The sequence below is a fragment of the Pituophis catenifer genome, unplaced genomic scaffold (genome assembly GCF_029215685.1).
Source record: "Pituophis catenifer annectens isolate HBS135680 unplaced genomic scaffold, rPitCat1.0.hap2 SCAF_11, whole genome shotgun sequence".
NCBI lineage: Eukaryota > Metazoa > Chordata > Lepidosauria > Squamata > Colubridae > Pituophis > Pituophis catenifer.
The window spans coordinates 14,234,782-14,260,997 of record NW_027256891.1 but is presented as its reverse complement, the minus strand read 5'-3'; the positions used below and the strand labels follow the sequence as shown (position 1 = coordinate 14,260,997).

General features: G+C 43.5%; 1 protein-coding gene across 1 annotated transcript in view; it reads right to left on the bottom strand.

Moving 5' to 3' along the window:
* Positions 1-26,216, bottom strand: part of LOC139322614 (connector enhancer of kinase suppressor of ras 2-like) — a 403,989-nt gene that overhangs the window by 22,653 nt on the left and 355,120 nt on the right. Inside the window, exon 16 of the mRNA XM_070951763.1 lies at positions 16,482-16,530. Coding sequence (XP_070807864.1) covers positions 16,482-16,530 — 49 coding nt within the window. The remainder of the gene's footprint in view (positions 1-16,481; positions 16,531-26,216) is intronic.

Here is a 26,216-nt window from a genome sequence, read left to right as displayed (position 1 = left end):
AAAATCCGCATTCCTTCCCCACTCCTGGGAGAAGGATGCTGCAAAATCTCCATTCCCACCCCACTCCATGGGGAGGACATTGCAAAATCTCCATTCCTACCCCACTCCAGGGGAAGGATATTGCAAAATCTCCATTCCCTCTCCATTCCAGGGGAAGGATATTGCAAAATCCGCATTCCTTCCCCACTCCTGGGAGAAGGATGCTGCAAAATCTCCATTCCCACCCCACTCCATGGGGAGGACATTGCAAAATCTCCATTCCTACCCCACTCCAGGGGAAGGATACTGCAAAATCCCCATTCCCTCCCCACTCTCGGGAAAGGATATTGCAAAAAATCTCCATTCCCACCCTAGTCTGGGGCCAGCCAGAGGTGGTATTTGCCGGTTCTCCGAACTGCTCAAAATTTCCGCTACAAGTTCTACAGAACCTGTAAGAACCTGCTGGATTTCACCCCTGATGCTTTCTTTCCAGCAATCTTTCTTTGAGCGTAGACTCTTCAGAATAGGGATAAGGGTCGTTCCTCTTATTTTAATCTGAGAATAACAAGTTAGCCCTACAGTAAAATCAGGGACTCTATAAACCAGGGGTGTCAACTCACAGCCCGTGGCCTGGATGTGTCACGCGCTGGCCACGCTCACCTACATTTTAGCAGATGAGAAAAATGTCATGATATGACACGTGATATGACACCGCGGGTTTGACACTTCTGCTATAAACAAATCCTTCTAAGCCCACTTTCTTCAAGAAATGAGGTTTCATCCCACCAATTGTTTCTCACTTTGCAATGACAGAAGTAACCCAGAAACCACAGAGAAACATTGATGTTGCCTCGTACCCTTGGCAGCACACACCCATAGCTAGACAAGGTAACAGAGAAGTGGATAACATAAGGTCCTATCTGGAGTTGTCCATATCCTTGCTTTCTGGTGTGTCCCAATCAGTAGAAGAACAGTTGTAGGAACTGGGTATGTCTAGTTTGATGAAAAGAAGGACTAGGGGAGACATGATAGCAGTGTTCTGATATCACAGGGTTTGCCACAAAGAAGAGGGAGTCAAGCTATTCTCCAAAGCACCTGAAGGCAGGAGAAGAAGCAAAGGTTGGACACTAATCAAGGAGAGAACCAACCTAGAGAAATTTCCTGACAGTGAGAACAATTAATCAGTGGAACGACTTGCCTCCAGAAGTTGTAGGTGCTCCAACACTGGAGGTTTTGAAGAAGAAATTGGACAACCATTTGTCTGAAATGGTAATCTCCTGCTTGAGCAGGGGGTTGGATTAGAAGATCTGCAAGATCTCGTGGAGACCTTAGATGTGGAGACTCTAGAAAGAATGCAGAGAAGAGCAACCAAGATGATGGGGGGACTGGAGGCTAAAACATATGAAGAACGGTTGCAGGATTTGGGTATGTCTAGTTTAATGAAAAGAAGGACTAGGGGAGACGTGATAGCAGTATTCCAGTATCTCAGGGGCTGCCACAAAGAAGAGGGAGTCAAGCTATTCTCCAAAGCACCTGAGGGCAGGACAAGGTGCAATGGGTGGAAACTAATCAAGGAGAGAAACAACTTAGAACTAAGGAGAAATTTCCTGACAGTGAGAACAATTAATCAATGGAACAACTTGCCTCCAGAAGTTGTGAATGCTCAAACACTGGAAGTTTTTAAGATGTTGGATAACCATTTGTCTGAAGTGGTGTAGGGTTTCCTGCCTAAGCAGAGGGTTGGACTAGAAGACCTCCAAAGTCCCTTCCAACTCTGTTATTCTCTTCTTTCAACTCTGTTATTCTGTTTTGTTCAATAAAGTGAGGAAATATGTTTGGTTCACATTATACATACCATGATCTCACACTTCCTGGATATGATGGGTGAACTTGATTTTTTGCCCTGAAATGTTGGGATACTATTTTCCAAGGGTCTTTTAAACATATAAAACTATGGAAAGTTGTGAAAAAAAAAAAAAGACACGCCTTGAGGGAAATCACCTACAAAATGTCATATATTAGAGAAAGAGGCCACAAAGAGGTTCACGTTGGGTAAAAAACGGCATGTTAATGTGAATAAAAAAGTGGCACGTGGATAGCTGGGCAAGCTTTAAAAATGGAATTTGCTAACTGGTGCAGATTTGGAACAGAAGAAATGAGACTTGGCGTAGGAAGCACGAGAGATTCATTCATTCTGGTTATCAGTCAGGACAAAACAATCCCCACCTACACAGGAAATTTCTCAATATGTGGTATACGCAAAGTTTTCGCTTTTTTTTTAAAGCCGTGCGGTATGTCTACCCTAGTCTATATAAAGCAGCGGAATGAAGTGGTAGAAAGCTGAGTGGGAGATTTTCAGGCTCTAGAGATGACCAACCTTGTCAACTTTAAGACATGCGGACTTCAACTTCCAGAAATCCCCAGCCAGCATGAGATCTTGGGGGGGGGGGGCAGGTCGGGGGAATCTGATTTCTTTCTAACCTAAAATGAGCCACCTACAGCTTTTACTTTAAAGGAAACACTGTTAATTCTTGACTTACAATAGTTTATTTAACAGCCGTTCAGAGTTATAACGGCATTGAAAAAAGTGACGCATGACACTGATTTTTCACACTTAACGACGGTTGCAGCATCCCCCACGAGCACCTGATCAGAATTCATGCACTTGGCAATGGACTCGTACTTGTGACGGTTGCAGTGTCCTGGGGAGGTCATCAGGTCCCCTTTTGCGGCCTTCTGACAAGCAAAGTCGATGGGGAAATCAGATTTTGCTTAACAACTGTAGCAAGAAAGTTTGCAAAATGGGGTGAAACTCATTTAACGAGGGTCTCGCTTACCAGCAGAAATTTTAGGCTCAATTGCGGTCCTAAGTCGAGGATGACCTGCATTTCGAGCCTTTACGTTTTTTCTTTTCTGCCTCTGTGACAGTTTTCGTCTTTCTCCACCTCCTTATATTATTATTTTCTATTCTTTGATGGAAGCTTATGGCCATATATGTTTGGGCTCGATGCACTTTGAAAACTTGTTCATCCAAATATCATTAATATGGGAAATATTGTTAGATAAAAAGACATTTTGAATGAAAAAGGTGAGCTCAAAACTAAACAAGAATTGAAAGAGCAAGGGATTGATATGGTTTGGTATACATAACTGCAAATACAATCTAGATATGAAAAAGATACTGAATTATATGATTTTTATATGGAATTGACAGAATTGGATAAGATATTAACAGGAACAGAAGAGTGGGTGATAAAGAAACTGTATAGCTATTTATTGGGTTTCAAATTAGAAGAACAAATGAAGGAGACACTGATAGCATGGGCAAAAAATGTTGGTTATACAATAGAATTAGAAAAATGGCAGCAACTGGGATAGAAACTACAAATTAACAATATCAACCGCATATAAAGAAAACTTGTATAAGATGTTTTATAGATGGCATTTTCCACCAGCAAGACTGGCAAAGATATTTAAAGACAAATCAGCTAAATGTTGGAAATGTCACATGACACCTGGGCCGTATTATCATATGTTGTGGAAATGCACAGAAGCCAAAAAATACTGGACAAAAATACACACATGATTGGAGAAGATGATACAACAATATATTGATTTGAAACCCGAAATATTTTTGTTGGGGATTTTACCAGACAAAAATACACACGTGATTGGAAAAGATGATACAACAACTTATTGATTTGAAACCCGAAATATTTTTGTTGGGGATTTTACCAGAAACTTATAGTAAAGAGAATATAAATTTGATTATTCATGTAATACCTGCAGCTAGGATTGTATTTGCACAAAATTGGAAAAGTGAAGAGATTCCTACGGATGAGAATGTGATTAGGAAAATATTAGAATGTGCAGAAATGAATAGGTTAACACTTGCAATTAAAGAGAAGGAACAAACTGAATATTATGGGAACTATTTTACTGATGGCTAGAGAATAAATATGAAAGTTAGAAATAAAAGTAGATTAGTGGAATACAGAAAATACATTATTAGAATTAGATAAGTTGAGAATTGTTACAGTGTTAGACATGCAATGTATATTAATATTAAGTTAAGAATAGATAAATAATGAATATGGCTGTAAATCTTAATTGTTATTGCACAAAACATTTGTACCCAGACAACACATTGTTTAATGGAAGATGGATTGTTTGTATTAAAATAAAATTAAAAAATTAATAAAAGAAAAAAGAAACAAAAAAGAAAATGAAGCAGAAGAAATGCTTCAGACTTTGCAAACACCTTCCTGCTATTCATTGAAGCAGCCGCTCTTCTTTAAAGCTTGGTGTGAGCTTGAGAACAGAGGTGGCTGCTTTAAAAAGTCCCAAAAGTTAAAGTTAACCTGACTCTGAAAAGAGATTTTAACAATTAGCTAAACAACAACAACAACAGCTCTCAAACGACAACACCGGGCCATTCCGAGTTATTTTAGGGCAGTTGAGGATCCTTCTGCTTGGAAAGACACTTCATGATATTCTTCTGGCTCCAGTAAGCAGACAGAAAGCAAACCCAACGACACACACACGCACGGCTCTCTTTTACCAGAAAGAATCTTTCTTGACAATCCAGCTCGGAATAAGAGATAAAAATAGCCATGGGATGGGCAATTCCAGCAACGTAAACACTCTGTATGTCTCAATCAGTGCTTAAAAAAACCCAACAACCCTCGCTTGTGCAAAGTTCAAGCTGCAAATTTAACAAGACAGCAATGTTACCTTTAAAAACTAAGAAGAGACAGAGGTTTTTTTTTTGGGACTGCAGTCGTGTTTAATTAGATCCCCGAGAACCAGGGAGGGTGGGGGAAAGGAGTGGCCCAATAAGATCCCAAGAGGAGTAGAGCTGAAATATGTTAGAAGAAATATCCAGGTCCAGTTCCAAGCTGGGAGAAAGGCACTGGAAACATGGAGATTGATTGGAAAGATGGTTTAATGATGAAGCAGAACCACCAAGCACGCGTGATTCTGGGCAGCTGGGCTTTGCACTTGAGCTTCCTGTTCCTGTGCAATAACATGTATGCTATTGGCTGTTGTAGGTACAAGAACTAATGGGCGGAAGCTCATTAAAGAGAGATCCAATGTGGAACTAAGGAGAACTTTCTTGACAGTGAGAACAATTCATCAGTGGAACAGCTTCCCTTCCAGAATTGTGAGTGCTCCATTGCTGGAGGTTTTCAAGAATAGACTGGACAACCATTTTGTCTGGGATGCGATAGGGCAGGGGCGTCAAACTCAAGACTTGGAGGTTGGATACAGCCCGTGAAGTGTTCAGATCTGACCCATGGGAACGCCTTAGAAAAAGCAAAGGACCAGCCTGTGATGCCTCTGCCAGTGAAAACGGACTTCAAGAGAGCCATTGGCGGCCCTCCCAAGCTCTGTTTTCACTGGCACAGGGTTGCAGGAAGCCATCACAGCTGAAAACGGAACTTAGGAGCCTGTTTTCACTGGCAGAGTGTTCAGTCCGTCACAGGTGCCCCCAACATGAATGACGTCGAACTGGCCATGCCCACCCCGGCCCCCCGAGATCAAACACAATCCTGGTGCAGCCATCAATGAAATCGGGTTTGACACCCCTGATATACCATGTTTCCCCAAAAATAAGACCCTGTCTTATATTTTTTTGCCACCAAAAAAGGCACCAGGTCTTATTTTTTGGGTGGGTGTTGTCCACTGACTCACCTCACTTGCACGCATCGCCCCTGGCCTCTTTTTCACTATCAGAGGCCTTCGTCCATCAAGGCCAGCAAGGCTTTTCTGAAGGCCTCCGTAGCTGATAACAGAGCTCCAGATCGGCTACAGAGGCCTTCAGGAAAGCCTTGCCGGCAGAAGAAATGGGTCGAAGTGTGAGAGGCCTGGCTGCAACTATCTGAAGGTAAGTAGTAGACAACTCCACCACCCCCATACCCACCCTAGCTTAATTTTACGAGCATACTTACAAGATCGCCTTCTGCTACCGATAGCCTCCCACTGGCCAATATGCTCCCACAGAGAGGGACTCCTCAGGGTGCCGTTGGTCAAACAATGTCGACTGGTGACCCCCAGGGGGAGAGCCTTCTCTGTGGGGGCACCTGCCCTCTGGAATGAATTGCCCCTGAAGATACGGATGATCCCTGACCTACGCGCCTTTCGCCGTGCCCTCAAGACGTTATTGTTCCAACAAGCTGGGCTGGCCTAAAAATGAATTTTAATGGTTGTTTTAGTTTTTTAATAATACCGGGGCCAAATTATTTAATATATTTTAAAATTGCTTTTAAATTTTTTGTATATGTGTGTTTTAGTGTTGGCTGTGCACCGCCCTGAGTCCTTCGGGAGAAGGGCGGTATAAAAATTTAAATAATAAATAAATAATAAATAAAATTTTTACCTGTGCACCTTGGAGTGGTCGGGCTCTTAATTGGGGCTTATTTTGGGGGTAGGGCTTATATTGGGCACACATGTAAAATCAAGCTAGAACTTACTTTCTGAGTAGGTTGTATTTTTGGGGAACATGGTAGGGTCTCCTGCCTTGAGCAGAGGGTTTTAGAAAACCTTGGAGCTTCCTTCCAGCCCTACAATTCTATGATTCTACAATGAAATGAACCTGTTTCAGCTGAATTGGGGAAGGCCGTTCTGTGACTGAGATCCTGGTAGGGTTGATATTCGAACAGCTTGCTCTGAGTAGCTAGGGAAGGGGTGGGGGAAATAAAAACCAATCTACACTTTGAAAAAGGCCTCAGAAAACAGGCAACTTTGATAGTTTGGGCCTTAACAACTCTTCCACGTCTTTGCCAAGGAGATCCCACAGCTGATTTTATCCCGAAGAAATGCCACTCTTGGAATATTAGTTTCTTTTGAGTGAAAACGATGGACTCCCCAGGGTTGAAGCTTCTTCAGAATCAGCTGAAGGAGATGCGGTCTGTTCAAACAACAGCCAAGCCACTCCTCCCTGATGCATAATGAAAGGCTCTGAAGAGAGTGATCAGGGAAGCAGAAGAGATTAGAAAAGCAGAAGGGAGAAAAAAAATGCCTAAATATAGGAATCAATCAGTCACATTCTTCTCCTTTCCCTCCCTGTCCTCTGAGCGGCATATGGATTTGCATTGTTCAAAATCAGATAATTAAGAAAGACTGTTTAGGGGGAAAGGAGCAGAGCCAGTTCATTCAGAAATGAGCAATTGGCTTTGGATTTTGCTTCGGAGGCTGCAACTCATGCAAAATGAATACAAGTGTGGAGAACAGCAGAAGAGCCAAAAGTTAGCAAAGAGAGTTCAGTTCTTTGGGATATGGGCCTTAGCTTCTCTTTCTGCTGTGGACAGTTACCTGGTGTTGGAAGAAATATCCATCTGGTTCAGTTCCAAGCCAGGATAAAGACATTGGAAACATGGGGGCTGATTGAAAAGAGGGTTTAATGGTGAACAGAACCACCAAGCACATGGTGCTGGTGCAGCTAATCCCATGGAGTTGAGAATGAGGGTTATTTGTACCTTCTCTTGGGCTTTGAACTAGAGCATCCTGTTCCTGTGCAAGAGCATGTATTCTATTGGCTGCTGTAGGGGGTCATACACTAGCTAACTTTGTAGGTTGTCTGAGTTAAGTTTGGTTGAAGCCTGGATGCCATCTTTTAACTTTGAGCCTTCAAGCCTGCCACAATTTCTACTGTGGGAACATGGGAGTGGGGAATTGTATGGAGTAGGTGATATGTAGTAGTCTAAATAACATTCTTTCCAGAAAGCCAAGGCTGCCGTGCCCGGTAGCTGCGATGAAGTAACTGGGAGATATCTTCAGTTTTGGATGGTGCCTGATTGGATCGTGTGATGGACATGTGGGTGCTGGGCAGGGACTTGAACTTTCTTTTGGGCGGAGAAAACCTGGAAGGTCTCTGATTCGGGTTTTCCCAGATGTGCCAATATGACATCTCTAATAAAAGTTAGCTTTGAGGAATTTCAAGCCTCGGAGTTTGATTTCGCTGGAACCCTGACGTTGGGTGTGGTGCAACTGAGATGATGCAATGAAGGAACACCAAAGGGTGTTGGACAATTCCTGTGATAGCTGAGAGCTAATCCTACCTTTGCCCAGAGCCAGACTTCGCTGCAGGCAGTAATGGATTACCAAATCTGCATTTCTAAAGCTGCCCCAGCTCAGTATCTGCTTGGCGGGGAGGAGAGGGGGAGCCAGGGAGCTGAAGCTCTGAGTTTCTGTCTCCCTTAAGATTTTTATTTTTCTTCTAGGGGAAATATTTTATCCTGCCTTTTTAATATTTCTCAAAATATTTCATTCTTCTAGGAGAGGGGTGGGTGCTAAGTTCCTACACTGGATTGCAGAACAATGCATACTGGGCGGCCCCCAGGAGGAGAGCTTTCTCTGTGGGAGCACCTGCCCTCTGGAACGAGCTCCCCCCGGAGATACGGATGATTCTGGATTTACGTACTTTCCGCCAGGCCCTCAAGACTTTTTTATTTCAACAAGCCGGGCTGGCCTAACTTCTCCAATTGTTTAATTTTAATTTTAATTTTAAATGGGGTATTTTAATTGTTGGGCCAAATTGTTTAATATATTTTAAATTGCTTTTAAATTTTTGTATTCTATGTTTTTTACCTTTGGCTGTTCACCGCCCTGAGTCCTTTGGGAGAAGGGCGGTATATAAATTTAAATATAAATAAATAGAATAAAAATGCTGGATACAAAAGCTCTGGGCAGCTTCAACCCTTGGACAGATAGGCTTCATGGGAGCGTATAGAATTGCACACCTTCAGATTTCTACAGGAAATAGGAAGAGGAGCATATGAAACTGTGAATGTGTGTTCTTGCTGTCAGTTAACCACAGCAAATGGTAGGTTGGTACTCAATGCCTGTAAGTCAAGATAGTGAGGCTGTGGTTTTCATCGCCCTGCCCGTTGGAACTCAAGTTGACTTTTTCCTTTTTTCCCCCTGCGCTGAATCATGTAGACATTTTAGTCTACATAAAATGTAGACTAAAGACTACATTTAGACTATTTGTCAAACTAAATACACCGTTGGATAAAAGCCCACTGAAACAGAGGATGTAGAGCCCAGGAAGTATTTATTGATGATAGTTGACGTTTGATGTTGTTGTTGTTATTGTTTTCTCTCTGAGCTCTTTGGAGTTGTTGTTTGATTACAGAGGATTAGAGATGACATGATAGCAGTCTTCCAATATCTCAGGGGCTGCCACAAAGAAGAGGGAGTCAATCTATTCTCCAAAGCACCTGAGGGCAGGACAAGAAACAATGGATGGAAACTAATCAAGGAGAGAAGCAACTTAGAACCAAGGAGGAATTTCCTGACAGTGAGAACAATTAACCAGGCTTGCCTCCAGAAGTTGTGAATGCTCCAACACTGGAAGTTTTTAAGAACGGATTTGAAATGGTAAAGGGTTTCCTGCCTGAGCATGGAGTTGGTCTAGGAGACCTCCAAGGGCCCTTCCAAATCTGTTATTATTATTTTTTTTTAATTGATTTATATGCCGCCCTTCTCCAGAGACTCAGGGCGGCTTACAGTGCGTTAAGCAATAGCCTTCATACTTTTGTATATTTATACAAAGTCAGCTTATTGCCCCCACAAACTGGGTCCTCATTTAACCTACCTTAGAAAGGATGGAAGGCTGAGTCAACCTTGAGCATTGGAGAGATTCGAACCAGCAGTAAATTGCAGGCAGCTGTGTTAATAACAGGGTGCTTTAAACCACTGTAGTACCAAGGCTCTTATTCTGTTTTGTCCCTCGTTTTACACTCTTTTACCTTTCTCATAAACTCAGATAAATTCCAGATATCTACACAGAACTTGAATAAATAATAAAAAAAATTCTCCTTCCCCTTTGTGCAAAAAAAGACAAGGTTTTCTTGTTAGGAATCTGAACTAATTACTTGCAGTGGGCTTTTGAAATTTGACTAAAGGTCTCTTGTGCTTAAATAGGTCGTTGATTGTCTAGGTTTCGGTGGAAATCGGAGACTGATTATTTCTTGCTCGGTTTGAAACGGGATGCTTGATCTAAGCAACTTGTTGACTTCGGGATTCTAGGTGACCAATTCCCAAGCTTCTAAACAAATTGCCTATTTAATTCTAAAAAACCCGGCCCATCCCAAACCACCTTCACGATTAATTGCAGCCCGTGTGAAACCGGAGAGCGCTGAAAAAGACTTGTTTTGAAAAGAAACCACACAATGATTTCAAAATAAACACAGCATTTTTCTACGCAAGCTGAGTCCGCTCTGATAAATGACAAATTTGCACGCCGATCTGACTGATTAGTCATCCCCAGGCAGAAGCCACATAAAGAAAAATAATCTTTTTTTTTAAAAAAAATGAATATTATCAGCAGCTGCTTTTCAAAGCGTGCGCCTCGTTTGAAATCTTGAATGCTTACCTAATTGTACACTTCGCTACACAAGATGCTCTTTTGAGTTTGTCAGAAAGCAGCTTAAAATGAAAGGCAGCGCCCCCCAAAAGGACTGAAACTGCCAACTCTTCTATTCAAAGCATTTAGAGTTCAGGCTAATTATCCCGTGTTCAACTCCATGAAGAATAGGGCCAAAGGAATTCTTAACGGGCTGGCAAGTGGCGACAATAAAGCACAGAACTTGCTTACATTGTTTGCAGCAACATCTGCCGAAGCATCTGCATTATGCCTCCGTAGAAACGCTACGCAGAAGCAACTCCAAAGAGAAAACAACAACATCATCATCAAAAAAACATCGACATCATTTGAAGAAAGCTGGTTCCACACTGGACAGCATTCAAAGGGGGGGATTTGGACTTTATCTTCTTGTGACTACGTAGAGATGCTAAACGTATGCCCTGCTTGACTCCTCCCCCAGCTCTGCCAATCCCTCTCCTACAAGTTTCACAGGTGTCAAACTCACGGCGTCACATTGCCATTGCATGATGTTTCGTGACATTTTTCCCCTTCGCGGAGCTGTGGTGGGCGTGACGCATTTGGCCCATGGGCTGACAGTTTGACACCCCTTGTATAGGTGAAAAAGCTTAAGTGGTCTTTTATTCTATTGCTTGGGGTTCACAGATAGGTCAAGGATGGCTCAATATGGTGAGTGGTTGGGGTCACAAGGGCTGTGTGAAAAGTCAGGACCCCCATGTCCAGGGGTGGGCTGCTGGGGGTTCACAGGGGTTCGGGAGAACCTCTAGCTAAGAACCTCTAGCTAAGATTCTGTGCAGTTTGGAGAACCCCCAAATCCCACTTCTGGCTGGCCCCACCCACCCTGCCCCACTGCTCCCAGGAGTTCCCATGCAGCCCATTTTGGATGCAGTTAAGTGCAGGGCACGCATGGTGGCTCAGAGAGGGTGAAAAACGGGTCTACCGGAAGTTCGGGAAGGCTGGAAATGGGCCTGTTTCTGGCCTCCAGAGAGCCTCTGGAGCCTGAGGAGGCCATTTGCGACCTCCTGGAGGCTCGAGGAAAGCAAAAATGCCCCCCCTGCCATGGTGCAGGAGGCTGACTAGGCCACGTCCACCATGGCCACGTCCATCAGCAACCGGGCAGAGAACCCTTGCTAAAATTTTTGAAGCCCACCCCTGCCCATGTCATTTTTGTCATCCAGACCACTCACCATCCCTGATTTGCCTGTGAACCCCAAACAATAGAGTAAAAGATCATTTAAGCTATTCCACCCCTACTGAATTTGTAGGAGAGAGACCGGCAGAGTCAGGGGAGGAGTCAAACAAGGCATAAGTTTAGCATCTCTACATACAACGGCAGTGAAAAAAGTGATTTAGGATTGTTTTTCAAAGTTACAACATTTGCAGCATCCCTATGATCGTGTGTTCAAATTATCAGATGCTTGGCAACGGTTTCATATTTATGACCGTTGCTGTGTCCCAAGGTCATGTGATCACCTTTTGCGACCTTTTGACAAGCAAAGTCAATGGGGAAGCCGGATTCGCTTAACGACTGGGCGACTAAATGATCAACTGCAGTAATTCACTTAATGACTCTGGCAAGGGAGATCGTAAAATGGGGCAAAAGTCGCTTCACAAATGCCTCGCTTAACAACATGAAATTTTGGGCTCAGTTGTGGTTGTAAATCGAGGATGACCTGTACTTTTGAAAGGAATTGCGCTACTCAAAATGAGCAAGAGCTATATTTGAGAGAACTTACATGAGAGGAATTTGAATTAAAAAACAAAACAAAACGACATGGAAGAAATCTTCATGTTAAAAAGAAGAAAAGCCGGATGATTTTCCACCTCTGAGAAATTTTCTTCAGCAAATTCTATTAAACAGTTCCACAACTTAATGGAAGACACATCAAAGCCTTTGAACTTTAGAAATGTAAATAATTAAAATACACATATTTTTAAACCCAGAAAACTTTACCCGATTGGAATATTGTCTTCTTAATGTACACGATAAAAAGACATGGTGTTATGTTGATTCACACATCTCTAATAAACCATAGTCTACCAATTATTTTTTTTGTTGCTAAGAAATAAATCTGTCCTCACAATGTTTTCTAGTTTGAATGATGAGTGTCATATCACTGGGAAAACTGACAAGCAGAAGACAGGGTGTCTTAAAATGGTCCTGAATTTAATTCAGTGTTATTAATGCCTGACAAAATCCATCCAATTTGGGCTTCTGCTATCAAAGTTATTGCAGATTTGTAATATATGTATCTTGCTTTTCTCTTTGGTGACCATATCGCATGCACTCCTTTTTCACTGGAAGGACTGAAAAACGTGCCCTTTGAGGTTTGGAGAATTGGGAAATTATATATTTGAAAGGAGTCCCCAAAAGTAATCAAGACTCATTGGGCAGTGATAGGCTTCAAGGTTTAGTGACCATGATCTAGATCAGTGGTTCCCAACGTGGGCCCCGGGCCCCACAGGGGCGCAATTTGATTTTTAATGGGGGCAATGGGAACCTTGCTTAAACCAAGTTAGAGGAGGTGTGGTGGCTCAGTGGCTAAGATGCTGAGCTTGTTGATCAGAAAGGTTGGCAGTTCGGTGGTTCGAATCCCTAGCACCGCGTAATGGAGTGAGCTCCTGTTACTTGTCCCAGCTTCTGCCAACCTAGCAGTTCGAAAGCACATAAAAAAATGCAAGTAGAAAAATAGGGACCGCCTTTGGTGGGAAGATAACAGCTTTCTGTGCGCCTTTGGCGTTCAGTCATGCCGGCCACATGACCACGGAGATGTCTTTGGACAGCGCTGGTTCTTCGGCTTTGAAACGGAGATGAGAACCTCCCCCTAGAATCGGGAACGACTAGCACACATGTGCGAGGAGAACCTTTACCTTTACCTTAAACCAAGTTAATGGCCTTTTAGGCTTCCTCCTATGAGTGGCGGTGGGGGGGGCATCAGGATTTTTGAGATGCTTAGGTGGGGCATGGCCAAAAGAAAGGTTGGGAACCACTGGTCTAGATCCTGAAGACTATGTCTAAAATCTGAAGCCCAATAGATACTGGCCATGGAAGTCTACACCAGTGTAATGTAGACTTGCTTATTCATTTTTTAAAATTCTTTTATCCTGCCTTTATTACTTTTATAAATAACTTACAACTGCAGTGAGCATAGGTCATCCTCCTTCCTCGTCACCCATGAAGTGATTTGGGTTGAGAAAGTGTGAGTAGCTCAAGGTCACCCATGCCAAAGATAGAACTACAACTCACAGTCACCTAGTTTCTAGCCTGGTGTTGTGGCTCGCCAGCGGAGCTGGTAGCAGATTCGGACAGTGAGGAGGTTGGGGAGGAACACTGGGCCAGTTCTGGAGTCTGGGGAAGGCTCTGATAAGGGCTCTGCATTGGAGGCAGAGAGGGGGCCAGGGCTGTATGCCAGTTATCAGCTGCCTTTGGAGTCGGACATCAGTGGGGCAGATGAACAGCTGGAGCCAGTTCCCAGTGTGCGCATGTGCAGAGTTGCCAGATGAAGGGAACAGCTAAAGAACAAGGGTCGACTTGGGAGTAAGGCCACAGGTGGATGATGAAGGACCCCTCCCATAGAGAATAAAAGAGGAGCGAATGAGGAGTGGAGTTTGCAGGAGACAATTAGTTCATTCCTGCATTCTTGCCAAGTATTGTTGATTACAGTGTGGCGTCTGAAAGATATTGGCCTGGCCACTCTCCAAGCCTGATAAATGTTGGTAATTGTGAATTCTCTTGAAAGACTGTGGGAGAGAAAAGACTTTGCTGGAGAGGAATTCACTGTAAATTAAATAAAAGGGGTTTATTGGGACGAGGACTTGGCTTTGTGCTGCTGGGGAAGCCTATGTCAGAACACCTGGTGCCTTTTATATCTTTTGTGTTCCTTCTGATACCGAAGATGTAATGCTGTTCCATCTCTGACAAACCTCTGTCGAACTATAGCTAAGAAGATATATCCACCAGGATAGGCTGCTTCCATCCATCCTTTATCTCAAGAACCTGTCCCTAAAGTTTACTTTCCTCTTGCAAAATTTTCTTGCAGGAAGAAACCTTTCCTCTTACAAATTTAATCTAATAATTTGGGTCATGCACTCTTCAGAAACCGGGAACCATTCCGCCCTATTAAGTTAGGGATTCAAAACATCGTTCCTTCCCTTGCTAAGCACCTGTGAGATGTCTGAGAGAACGCCTGCTAACCCAACCTCCCCTTCACGGATGAAAAATGGATCAAATCTTACAAGAGTACCAAATCACGTCCCATTTTCAACAAGAATGTTAAAATCTTGTGAGGACTGAGATTGCTAACGTCTAATGGGAGCTGACCCTTTTAAATAGTTGTGGTGCCCATTCCATCACACAAGATGGTAACTGGCATTGGTAAACTGGCATCTGAAAAGATGGCTGGCCTCTTATTATTTAAACAAAATCTTTCTTTATTTCTTCACTGTCTTTACCTAGGACTAAGAATGCCGAATTGTTTTCCTTGTGGGACCGAATCTCTAGGCCAGGGGTGTCAAACTCGATTTCATTGGGGGCCGCATCACGGTTGTGTTTGACCTCAGGGGACAGGAGCGTGGCCAGGATGGGCGTGGCTAGTTAGACGTCACTTGTGTCAGGGACATCTGTGGTGGCCTGAGTGCTCTGCCAGTGAAAACAGGCTCCCGAGCTCCGTTTTTGGCTGCAACGGCCTCCTGCAATCCTTTGCCGAGCTCCGTTTTCACTGGCAGAGGCACCGTGGGCTGGTCCTTCGCTGTTTCCATGGTGGCCCCATGGGCCAGATCTGAGTTTGATACCCCTGATCTAGGCCAGAGGTGGGTTTCAGCAGGTTCTGACCAGTTCTGGAGAACCGGTAGCAGAAATTTTGAGTAGTTCGGAGAACCGGTAGTAAAAATTCTGACTGGCCCCGCCCCCATCTATTTTCTGCCTCCCGAGTCCCAGCTAATGGAGAGGAAATGGAGATTTTACAGTATCCTTCCCCTGCCACGCCCACCAAGCCACTCCCACCAAGTCATGCCATGCCACCAAGCCACACTCACAAAACCGGTAGTAAAATTTTTGAAACCCATCACTGATCTAGGCTCTTCACCATCATTGTTCTGTTTATCAAAGTTGGGCCATATTTCTACATCTATCTCTGATCTCCAGTTTGACAATTACAGAGAAATTGAGCATTCTTTTAAAATGTTACTGCACATACAGCGGTATTGAAAGCTGGGCAAAACACCAAAGAAATAAAATATTTGATTTTACATATTATAACAGCTGCACGCATATGATACGCACAAAATTGGAAAAGGGAAAACATACCAACAGAAGAAGAATTGATTAAAAAAAAATCCTAGAATGTGAGACAAATTAACAAAAGAGCTCAAAGAAAAGGAAGATACGGAATATTATATACTCTGGAATAAATGGTATAAGTGGCTAGAGGCCAGAAATAATGGATAATAAAAATAGGGGTGAATTTGAAAATGGAAAGAACAAATATGATAATGTATAGAATGTATAAAACCAATATGATTGTTAAGAAGTATAATGTAATTAAAAGAGAAAGGGACAAGAAGAAAATGAAATAGTGTAAAGGGAATCGGGGGAGAATGTAAATATTAGAAGATGACCATCACGATATTTATATATATATATGTTTGGTGTTTGTCATATTGTGTTATAATAATAATAATAATAAAAAAATTGCCAAACTGACTCATTCATTCAAAAACCGAGAGATAACCATGCAATGGGTCATAGCAGTAAATTGTTTCTCTAAAGCAGGGGTCAGCAACCTGCGGCTCCGGAGCCACATGTGACTCTTTGGGCCCTCTGCTGTGGCTCCGTCAGGTGATCTCACCACTGGCTGGCCCTGCCCCTCGTCCTCCCCTCCCAGTCACTCCTCGCATGGCCTGAGAAGCAGCCGGGACAGAGACATACAGAGAGAGGGTGAGAGAGACATAGAGAAATACAGAGAGAGAGGGGGACATTGAGTTGGCCATGCCCACCCAGATTTTGTGGCTCCCGATGTTTTCTTTTCTGTGGGAAACAGGTCCATATAGCTCTCTGAGTGTTTAAGGTTGCCGACCCCTGCTCTAAAGAAAGCAGGGTAAGTTTTGGGGGATTTACCTTTCTCATAGCTGTACCTCCTTGGCGCTCAGCAGCAGAGCTGGCATACCTGCAAAGAGATCATGGAAGAAAAGATTTCAAAAACACAAACTGAATGAATAATAAATGCCATTTATACTGGTTACAGTGACAGGTTGCCTCTATGAACTATCTGCCTCTATGAAATATCAACTCTCTCTCATTGCTCCTGCAAGTTTTAGCACCGAAGGATCAATGAACAAAAAAAGCAGTTCAGAATCATTTGGCATTTGAGCAAGAACTGGACAAACCGCCAAGTTCATTCCGTTACTTGAAAAAGAGGTTTGTTGGGAAGTGGATTTTTGGAAGTCTTTAGGATTCTAGCTTGGAAAGTAACACATATGGACTGGACTGGTGGAGGGAATACAGTCCCAGAAATGTAAGGCTATAACATATGAAGAACAGTTGCAGGAACTGGATATATCTAGCTTAATGAGAAGAAGGACTAGGGGTGAGATAATAGCAGTCTTCCAATATCTGAGGGGCTGCCACAAAGAAGAGGGGTTCAGCCAGGGGTTCTGGGTTCTGGAGCAGGTTCAGAATCCAGCAGGTTCTGGAGAACCGGCAGCAGCAATTTTGAGTAGTTCAGAGAACCGGCAAATACCACCTCTGGCTGGCCCCAAAGTGGGGTGGGAATGGAGTTTTTGAAGTATCCTTCCCCTGTCACACCCACCAAGCAACGCCCACCAAGCCATACCACACCCACCAAGCCATGCCCACAGAACCGGTAGTAAAAAAAAAATTGGATTTCACCCCTGGGTTTAGCCTGGGTCAAATCCAGCAGGTTCTGACAGGTTCTAGCGAACTGGTAGCGGAAATTTTGAGCAGTTGGGAGAACTGGTAGTGGAAATTTTGAGTAGTTCGGAGAACCGGAGAATAGGCTGGCCCCAGAGTGGAGTGGGAATGGAGATTTTGCAATATCCTTCTCCCCAGGAATGGAGAGAGAATGGGGATTTTGCAGTATCCTTCCCCTGGAGTAGGGTGGGAATGGAGATTTCGCAGTATCCTTCCCCTGCCATGCCCACCAAGCCACACCACGCCCACCAAGCCATGCCCACAGAACCGGTAATAAAAAAAATTGGATTTCACCACTGGGTTCATCCTATTCTCCAAAGCACCCAAAGATGGGACAAGAAGTTAGGGATGGAAGTTTTATCAAAGAGAGATCCAATCTAGAATTAAGGAGAAATTTCCTGACAGTGAGAACAATTAGCCAGTGAAATGGCTTGCCTCCAGAAGTTGTGGTTGCAGAGGAGTGGAGTACTCTTCTCGTGAAATAGCTATGAATGCAACTATGGGAGACGGGACTGGAAATAGGAGGAGGCAAAACTGTCAGGGTTCATGGCAAGTCCATGACATAGTTAACAGCAGAAGAACCAAGTTCTGCATCTCATATCAAACCTTTGGTCTGTCTAGCTTAGTTGAGTGCAAGTCCGTAGGGTTTCAGGGAATGTTCTACTTTTGAGCAGGCAAAAGTGGGAACTGAAGCAGGAACCATGGGCCACCGTCCCTCTCTCTCAGCCCAGCTCACCTCACCTCACAGGATTGTTGTTGTGGGGAAAATAGGAGGAGAAAGGAGTAGCCCCATGTAGAGAGCCCCATGCTCTCTACATGGGGCTCCCCTTGGGGTGCACCCAGAGGCTGCAGTTAGTCCAGAATGCAGCTGCGCGGCGGATTATGGGAGCGACGGGGCGCTCACATATGACACCTCTCCTGCGCGAGCTGCACTGGCTTCCTGTGGTTCCGGGTGCGCTTCAAGGTGTTGGTGACCACATTTAAAGCGCTCCATGGCTTAGGGCCGGAGTATCTACGAGACCGCCTTCTGCCGCCAATAGCCTCCCACCGACCGGTTCACTCGCACAGAAAGGGCCTCCTCAGGGTGCCGTCGGCCAGACAGTGCCGGCTGGCGACCCCCAGAGGGAGAGCCTTCTCTGTGGCAACACCTGCCCTCTGGAACGACCTACCCCCAGAGATACGCACGATATCAGACCTCCGGACTTTTCGTCGGACCCTGAAAACACACTTATTCCATCTAGTTGGGCTGGCTTGATCCCATCCTCTCAGTTTTAATTGAATTCGGTTTTAATTGGGTTGTTTTAAATTTTGGGCCGAAATTATTTAATTGTTTTTTAAACTGTTTTTAAATTTTATATGCTATGTTTTATCTTGGCTGTATACCGCCCTGAGTCCCGCAGGAGAAGGGCGGTATAGAAATAAAATAAAATAAAAATAAATAAATAAATAAATATTAAGTATGTTCGACGCCTTGTGTTATTTATAAAAATAATAGATGGGATGAAAATAAATCAATAAATAGTTCTCGATTCTAAGACTGCTTTGTTGACTATAAAACACGAAGACCTCTAGAGCCTTTGCTTGTTCATCTTTTTATTTCCTCTTTTGGTCAACCAAAGACTAATCTCACAAGGAGGATACAAGCAATAGCACTTTCCCAACGTGACTTAATCACAGGCGTCCAGAGCATGTTGTTGAGATCTTAGGTTCATATACACCCAGGGGTGGGCTGCTGGGGGTTCGCAGGGGTTCGGGAGAACCTCTAGCTAAGATTCTGTGTGGTTCGGAGAACTCCCAAATCCCACTCCTGGCTCGCCCCGCCTACCCCGCCACTCCCAGGAGTGGCCCATGTTGGATGCAGGTAAGTGCAGGGTGTGCATGGAGGCTTGGGGAGGGCGAAAAACAGGCCTACCGGAAGTTCGGAAAGGCCAGAAATGGGCCCATTTCTGGCCTCCAGAGGGCCTCTGGAGCCTGGGGAGGCCATTTTCGCCTTCCTGGAGGCTCAAGGAAAGCCTCCAGAGCCTGGGGAGGACAGAAATGCTCTCCTCCCCCCCGTGGTGCAGGAGGCTGACTAGGCCACACCCACCATGGCCACACCCACCCAGCAACCAGATAGAGAACCCCTTGCTAAAACTTTTGAAGCCCACGCCTGTATACACCCACTGTGATTATCTTCTGACATCTTCATCTCTCAGAATTTCCAGGCCCTCTTTGAAGTCGCCCAAGCTGTCTACCACTACGTCATTTGCTCTGAGAAATACACATTTTGTCTGGATTGCCTACGCATCAATTTCTGGATTCTATTTATAACATGTTCTAGAACCCTCTATCAGGTTTTTTTTTAACTTGCTTTTTTTCCTCTTCTTCTTAAAATGAGAAGGAGAACCTTTGAGGCGCCCAATTATTTAAGAAAGGTCTACATACTGTTTTTTGACGATTTAGGGAATGCTTAAAGTGTGTTGAACTTCAGAGGCCTAGGATGAGTTTTATTTCATATATATCTAAGTGTCTGTCTCTGTCTCTATCTACAACGCTGAAAATTAATGATTTTGCTGTCAAATTTTGGCAGACTAATCATGAATAAAGGAGCCACAAAGCGTGAACTTTGTCTGCCTGTATCTCTGAAAGCTGCTGAGATTTTTCATACCCTCCAGGCTTGGTGCCGTGGGTTTCTCCTAATTCTAAGCATTGCTCTAACTAATCTGAAACTTGTCAGTTCCAATGTTTCTCCGCATTTTTTACGATCAGTGCCCATCTGGACAAAATCCTGCTGAGGCAAAGGTTGAATTCTGTGTTGTGAAACCAGAATACAGAATTGAATTCTTGCAAGAGAATCACGCGGCTGTTTGCTTTTCCTATCGAGAAATCCCTGTTTAGATTGTCAGTTGACCTAATCAACTGTAACTATAGAATGTGTCCAGGAATAATTTCAGACAGCCTGCTTTTCCCACACGGGGAGCAGATCAGCATATGGAAACTACAGGTCTTAAACAAACTTGAGGAATTACACGGGGTTTACACTATGTGACAATCTAGGTAAAAACAGGACTGGTTATTTTGTGGATGAGTCTTAGAGAAAACTCAGCTGTTGTCTTATCATGTGGTACGAAGCAGACCGTCTTGATGTCTATGGAGATTTTCAAACATCCAGGTCATGGTTTATCCCAAAGGTGCTTTTTCGAAAAGGCAGCTGGACTTTCTTTCTTTCTTTCTTTCTTTCTTTCTTTCTTTCTTTCTTTCTTTCTTTCTTTCTTTCTTTCTTTCTTTCTTTCCTTCCTTCCTTCCTTCCTTCCTTCCTTCCTTCCTTCTTTCTCTTTCTTTCCTTCCTTCCTCCCTTCCTTCCTTCCTTCCTTCCTTCCTTCCTTCCTTCTCCCTCCCTCCCTCCCTCCCTCCCTCCCTCCCTCCCTCCCTCCTTTTTCCTGACAATTTGAATAATCAATCATTGGAATAACTTGCCTCCAGAGGTTGTGGGAGCTCCAGCACTGGCGGTTTTTAAGAAAAGATTGGACAACTATTTGTCTGAAATGATATAGCATTTCCTGTTTCAACAGAGGGTTGGACTAGAAGACCTCCAAGATCCCTTTCAACTGTTATCCTGTTCTTGACGAATGTATCTTGTCTTTTTATGTACACTGAGAGCATATGCACAAAGACAAATTCCTTGTGTGTCCAATTATACTTGGCCAATAAAGAATTCTATTCTATTCTATTCTATTCTATTCTATTCTATTCTATTCTATTCTATTCTATTCTATTCTATTCTCTTCTCTTCTCTTCTCTTCTCTTCTCTTCTCTTCTCTTCTATATTCCCATTCTCTTCTCTTCTCTTCCTCTATTCCATTCCATTCCATTCCATTCCATTCCATTCCATTCCATTCCATTCCATTCCATTCTATTCTATTCTATTCTATTCTATTCTATTCTCTCTTCTCTTCTCTTCTCTTCTCTTCTCTTCTCTTCTCTTCTCTTCTCTTCTCTTCTCTTCTATATTCCCATTCTCTTCTCTTCTCTTCCTCTATTCCATTCCATTCCATTCCATTCCATTCCATTCCATTCCATTCCATTCCATTCCATTCCATTCCATTCTATTCTATTCTATTCTATTCTATTCTATTCTATTCTATTCTATTCTATTCTCTCTTCTCTTCTCTTCTCTTCTCTTCTCTTCTCTTCTCTTCTCTTCTCTTCTCTTCTCTTCTATATTCCCATTCTCTTCTCTTCTCTTCCTCTATTCCATTCCATTCCATTCCATTCCATTCCATTCCATTCCATTCCATTCCATTCTATTCTATTCTATTCTATTCTATTCTATTCTATTCTATTCTATTCTATTCTCTATTCCCATTCTCTCTTCTCTTCTCTTCTCTTCTCTTCTCTTCTCTTCTCTTCTCTTCTCTTCTCTTCTATATTCCCATTCTCTTCTCTTCTCTTCCTCTATTCTATTCTATTCTATTCTATTCTATTCTATTCTATTCTATTCTATTCCATTCCATTCCATTCCATTCCATTCCATTCTATTCTATTCTATTCTATTCTATTCTCTCTTCTCTTCTCTTCTCTTCTCTTCTCTTCTCTTCTCTTCTCTTCTCTTCTCTTCTCTTCTATATTCCCATTCTCTTCTCTTCTCTTCCTCTATTCCATTCCATTCCATTCCATTCCATTCCATTCCATTCCATTCCATTCCATTCCATTCCATTCCATTCTATTCTATTCTATTCTATTCTATTCTATTCTATTCTATTCTATTCTCTCTTCTCTTCTCTTCTCTTCTCTTCTCTTCTCTTCTCTTCTCTTCTCTTCTCTTCTCTTCTCTTCTATATTCCCATTCTCTTCTCTTCTCTTTCTCTATTCCATTCCATTCCATTCCATTCCATTCCATTCCATTCCATTCCATTCCATTCTATTCTATTCTATTCTATTCTATTCTATTCTATTCTATTCTATTCTATTCTCTATTCCCATTCTCTCTTCTCTTCTCTTCTCTTCTCTTCTCTTCTCTTCTCTTCTCTTCTCTTCTCTTCTCTTCTCTTCTCTTCTATATTCCCATTCTCTTCTCTTCTCTTCCTCTATTCTATTCTATTCTATTCTATTCTATTCTATTCTATTCTATTCTATTCTATTCTATTCTATTCCATTCCATTCCATTCCATTCCATTCCATTCCATTCTAAACAATGCTTGTGAGAAGAAAGACGACGGAGATTTATAAAGCTATATACATGATAGGGTCAGAGTGGATGCAGTAAAGCTTTTCTTTCCCTTTTGCAATGTTGTCACTCAAGGTCATCCCTTGAAACTGGGTGATAAGAGGTAAAGTAACACCTTGCACAGCCCAATGATGGGATTCCGTTTAAGTTCTCAGCCCGCATGAACTTAATACTCCGCGATCCAGCTCCTGCGCTCTTCATTTCACAGCTCCTGCAGGGATCCACGCATCCTACCTAAACAGCAGAAACCATTTCAGAACCTGTAGCAAATCTAGAAAGCTGCTGGACTTCGACTTATCATTTCAGTGCAGGGCACAGCTGCACGCTGAGCCAGAAGGATCCAAAAAAAAACCCCAATCCTCTTTTCCTCTCTCTGTTTTCTTTTTTTTTTTTGCGGGCATTATTGGCCTAAGCAGCAGGAGAGCCAGCTCGCTGCTGAATTGGCTACAGCCAGGCATTCCTTCAGGGTCAGCAGTTTGAAACGTCAGGTGGGAGAAAACCTCAGCTGTGACTGAAAAGGCCTCTTTCGACTTCCTGCTGGCTTTTGGGCTGAGCCCCGCCGAGCAAAAAGGCCAAAGAAGCAGCACGTTCCTAGCTGAACAAAAGAGGAAGAGATCAGGGTTCGCATCAAGCCGATTTAGAAACTCACGCCGGTCTGCTGATTCAAGAAATAAAAGACAGGTTTTCAACCCAAAAGGGAGAACTTTTGAAAGTAGGCAGCATAAATACGGCCGGTGTGGCAAAATCGTCCATCTGAGGATGGACTTTGTAATCCTTGAAAGATAAGTTTGTAACCGTGGCGAATAGCTGAACTTGAAGCATAGTTTTTTGTAGTACAAAAACTACACCGACTATATAATGTGGGTTTATTTATATTTTAAATCTGCTTTTTCCCCCCCAAATGTATTGCTAATAATTTGCTGTGAGCCTTAACTTTCAAGAAAACCCTCTCTTTCAGAAACCAGGAGGAGCCTTCGATACGTGACAGATAACAGTTTAAATTTTAGCTGTTCTCAAGCCTCTGTAAACAAAGCAAATACCTTGGGAAGTGCTGTGCATGTATCTTATCCATATCCATTTTGATGTTTTTCCTTAGCAAATGTTTCTTTTAATTTTACTCAGAATACAATGCTCTTTTCTAGGGCTACGCTCGCATATCATTGGATGCTTTAATTCTTGGGATGTAACGGGACCAGTGGTGGGATTTAAATAATTTAACAACCGGTTCTCTGATCTAATGACCGGCTGGATGGGTGTGGCCATGGTGGGCGTGACCGGGGGTGTGACAGCCTCCTGCACCCCCCTGGGAGCAAAAACAGGCCGCGCTGCACTTACTAGGCCCAAAATGGGGCACGGGGGTGCGGCACATATCCTCTCTCCCCCCTCCCGCGGCCTGTTTTTGCTCCCAGTTCGGGCGAACTGGTAATTAAGTTACTGGCTGGCCTCGCACCTTCCAAAAGTCCCCACGTGCCCCATTTTGGCCATTTCCGATCTCCGGACGGGCTCCAGGGGGATGGGGAAGGCTGTTTTCACCCTCTCAGGCTCCTAGAGAGGCTCTGGAGCCTGGGGAGAGCAGAAAATAGGCTTACTGGACCCACCGTACCATCGCGTGCCAAAAGCGGGGGGCCCTCTCTGTCCAAAATGCGGACTTTGTTGTCTTCAAAAGAGTGCCCCATGTCTTTTAAATGCAGATGGACTGCTGAATCGAGTCCTGATGTGTTTGTTAGGACTGTTTTGGCCTTTACCGTATGCCAAGGTATAAATTGGATTGCAAGCAATTGATGGAATTGTTGGATTATGAGCAATGGATGGGCTTGTAACATCCATCGCTCCCCACATCATAGCTGAGAGCGAGATGTTGAGCCAATTTGTATATACCATAAATCGGTCCCCTTTCACAGCTTTTTTTTCCCAGTAGCGTCAACCCATCCGTTTGCAGGCAGACCGGTGCAATCAATATTCTTTGGCGCTTCTCCACCAGCCTCAGAGCTGCGTGCCATTATAATTAGCCACACAAATGTGGAGCCACATGCTGCTATGGGAATTTATCAGTAATTGCACTGCAGGGTAACTGCTCAGCACAGATCTCCACACTGTGGTTGGCGGTCCCAGCAGATATGTCTACAGTGTAAAACTTCAACAAAACAGATGTCCCATCAGAAGGAACACAGCTGGGAAGAAGGTTCTTCAACTGGGATTGACGCTGAGCCAGCTCTTCCTTTGGCCAAAGAAGGTGAAGGTCAGAGTTATCCCAGTACGACAAGGGAAAGATAACTAATGGAGTAGGAAGAACTGGGTAACTCTATCTAGGCTGCTATTTGGTTGGTGACTGTACACTTTAATTAGCTACAAACTCCAGGAACCATAACATAGCAGTAGAGAGGTATAGAACAAGGGTCAGCAACCTGAGGCTCTGGAGCCGCATGTGGCTCTTTCACCCCTCTGCTGCGGCTCCCTGTCATTCAAAATATGCGTCACAACCGGCAATGTGTGACACCCGCTGGCACGCGGGTTTTCAACCCCCAATAGGCCAATCATGGATAAATCCAATTCAGAAGAAAACAGAACTTTTAATTCAACTACATATGCTAGTTTTGTGGCTGCTTAATAAATAGTCAGGCACGGGAAGGGTTTTGTGGCTCCCGGTGTTTTCTTTTCTGTGGGAAACGGGTCCAAATGGCTCTTTGAGTGTTTAAGGTTGCAGACCCCTGATATAGAACTCTCTCTTTGCTTTTATCTAGTGGTCAGTTTGGTGTAACGGTTCAGGCGTAGGCTAGAAACCAGGTGATTGTGAGTTCTAATCCTGCCTTGGGCACAAAGCCAGCTGGGTGACCTTGGGCCAGTCACTTTTTCTCAGCCCTAGGAAGGAGGCAATGGCAAACCACTTCTGAAAAACTTTGCTAAGAAAACTGCAGGGACTTGCTCTCTGAGAATCAGACATGATTGGTCATCTCGATTTTTGTAGTCCAGATATTGCAGCCAGAAAATCCAAAATTCTAGGAAATTCCTGGACATTCGGCGTTCACATAAATCATCCATCAATAGACACACAGAGACAAATCACATTTACAGATTATTCAGAAGAAACAATTAAAAAAAGTACTAGGAAAGAAACAAAAAAATTGCAACACATCCTCTCCAGCAACCAACACTCGAATAAGCAGGGATCAATACCAGACAAATAATTAGGCAGAAAACAATAATAAAGAAACTATCAAGGAGAAAGAGAGAGAGAGAGAGAGAGAGAGAGAGAGAGAGAGAGAGAGAGAGAGAGACACCCCTACTAAAACTGGAAGGACAACCTACAATACTATACATAAAAGCAAGCAACAAACCCGACTCCCACTCCCACTGAGACTGTTACCTAGTTAGGTAATGAAATGTTTGCAAGCAAACAGCCAAGCTCCAAATGCACGGAGAACTCCACAGCTCAACCCTAAGCCATAGAGATTCTTTTCTATGGGAAATACCTTGCCTGGGCCATTTGAAAAGCTTCTAGCAAGCTATGATGGATCAAAGTATTAGACCAGTGATGGCAAATCTTTTTGGCACTGAGTGCCGAAAAGGGAACGCGCGAGAGAGAGTCTGGGCCTCAAACAGGAAGTGAAGCTGCCCAGGACACATGCGCATGCCCAAAAATGAACTTCCGGTTTCAGCTACTTAACTTCCGGTTTCAGCCGACTACTCTTCCAGGTTTCTAGCACACATGACTGTAC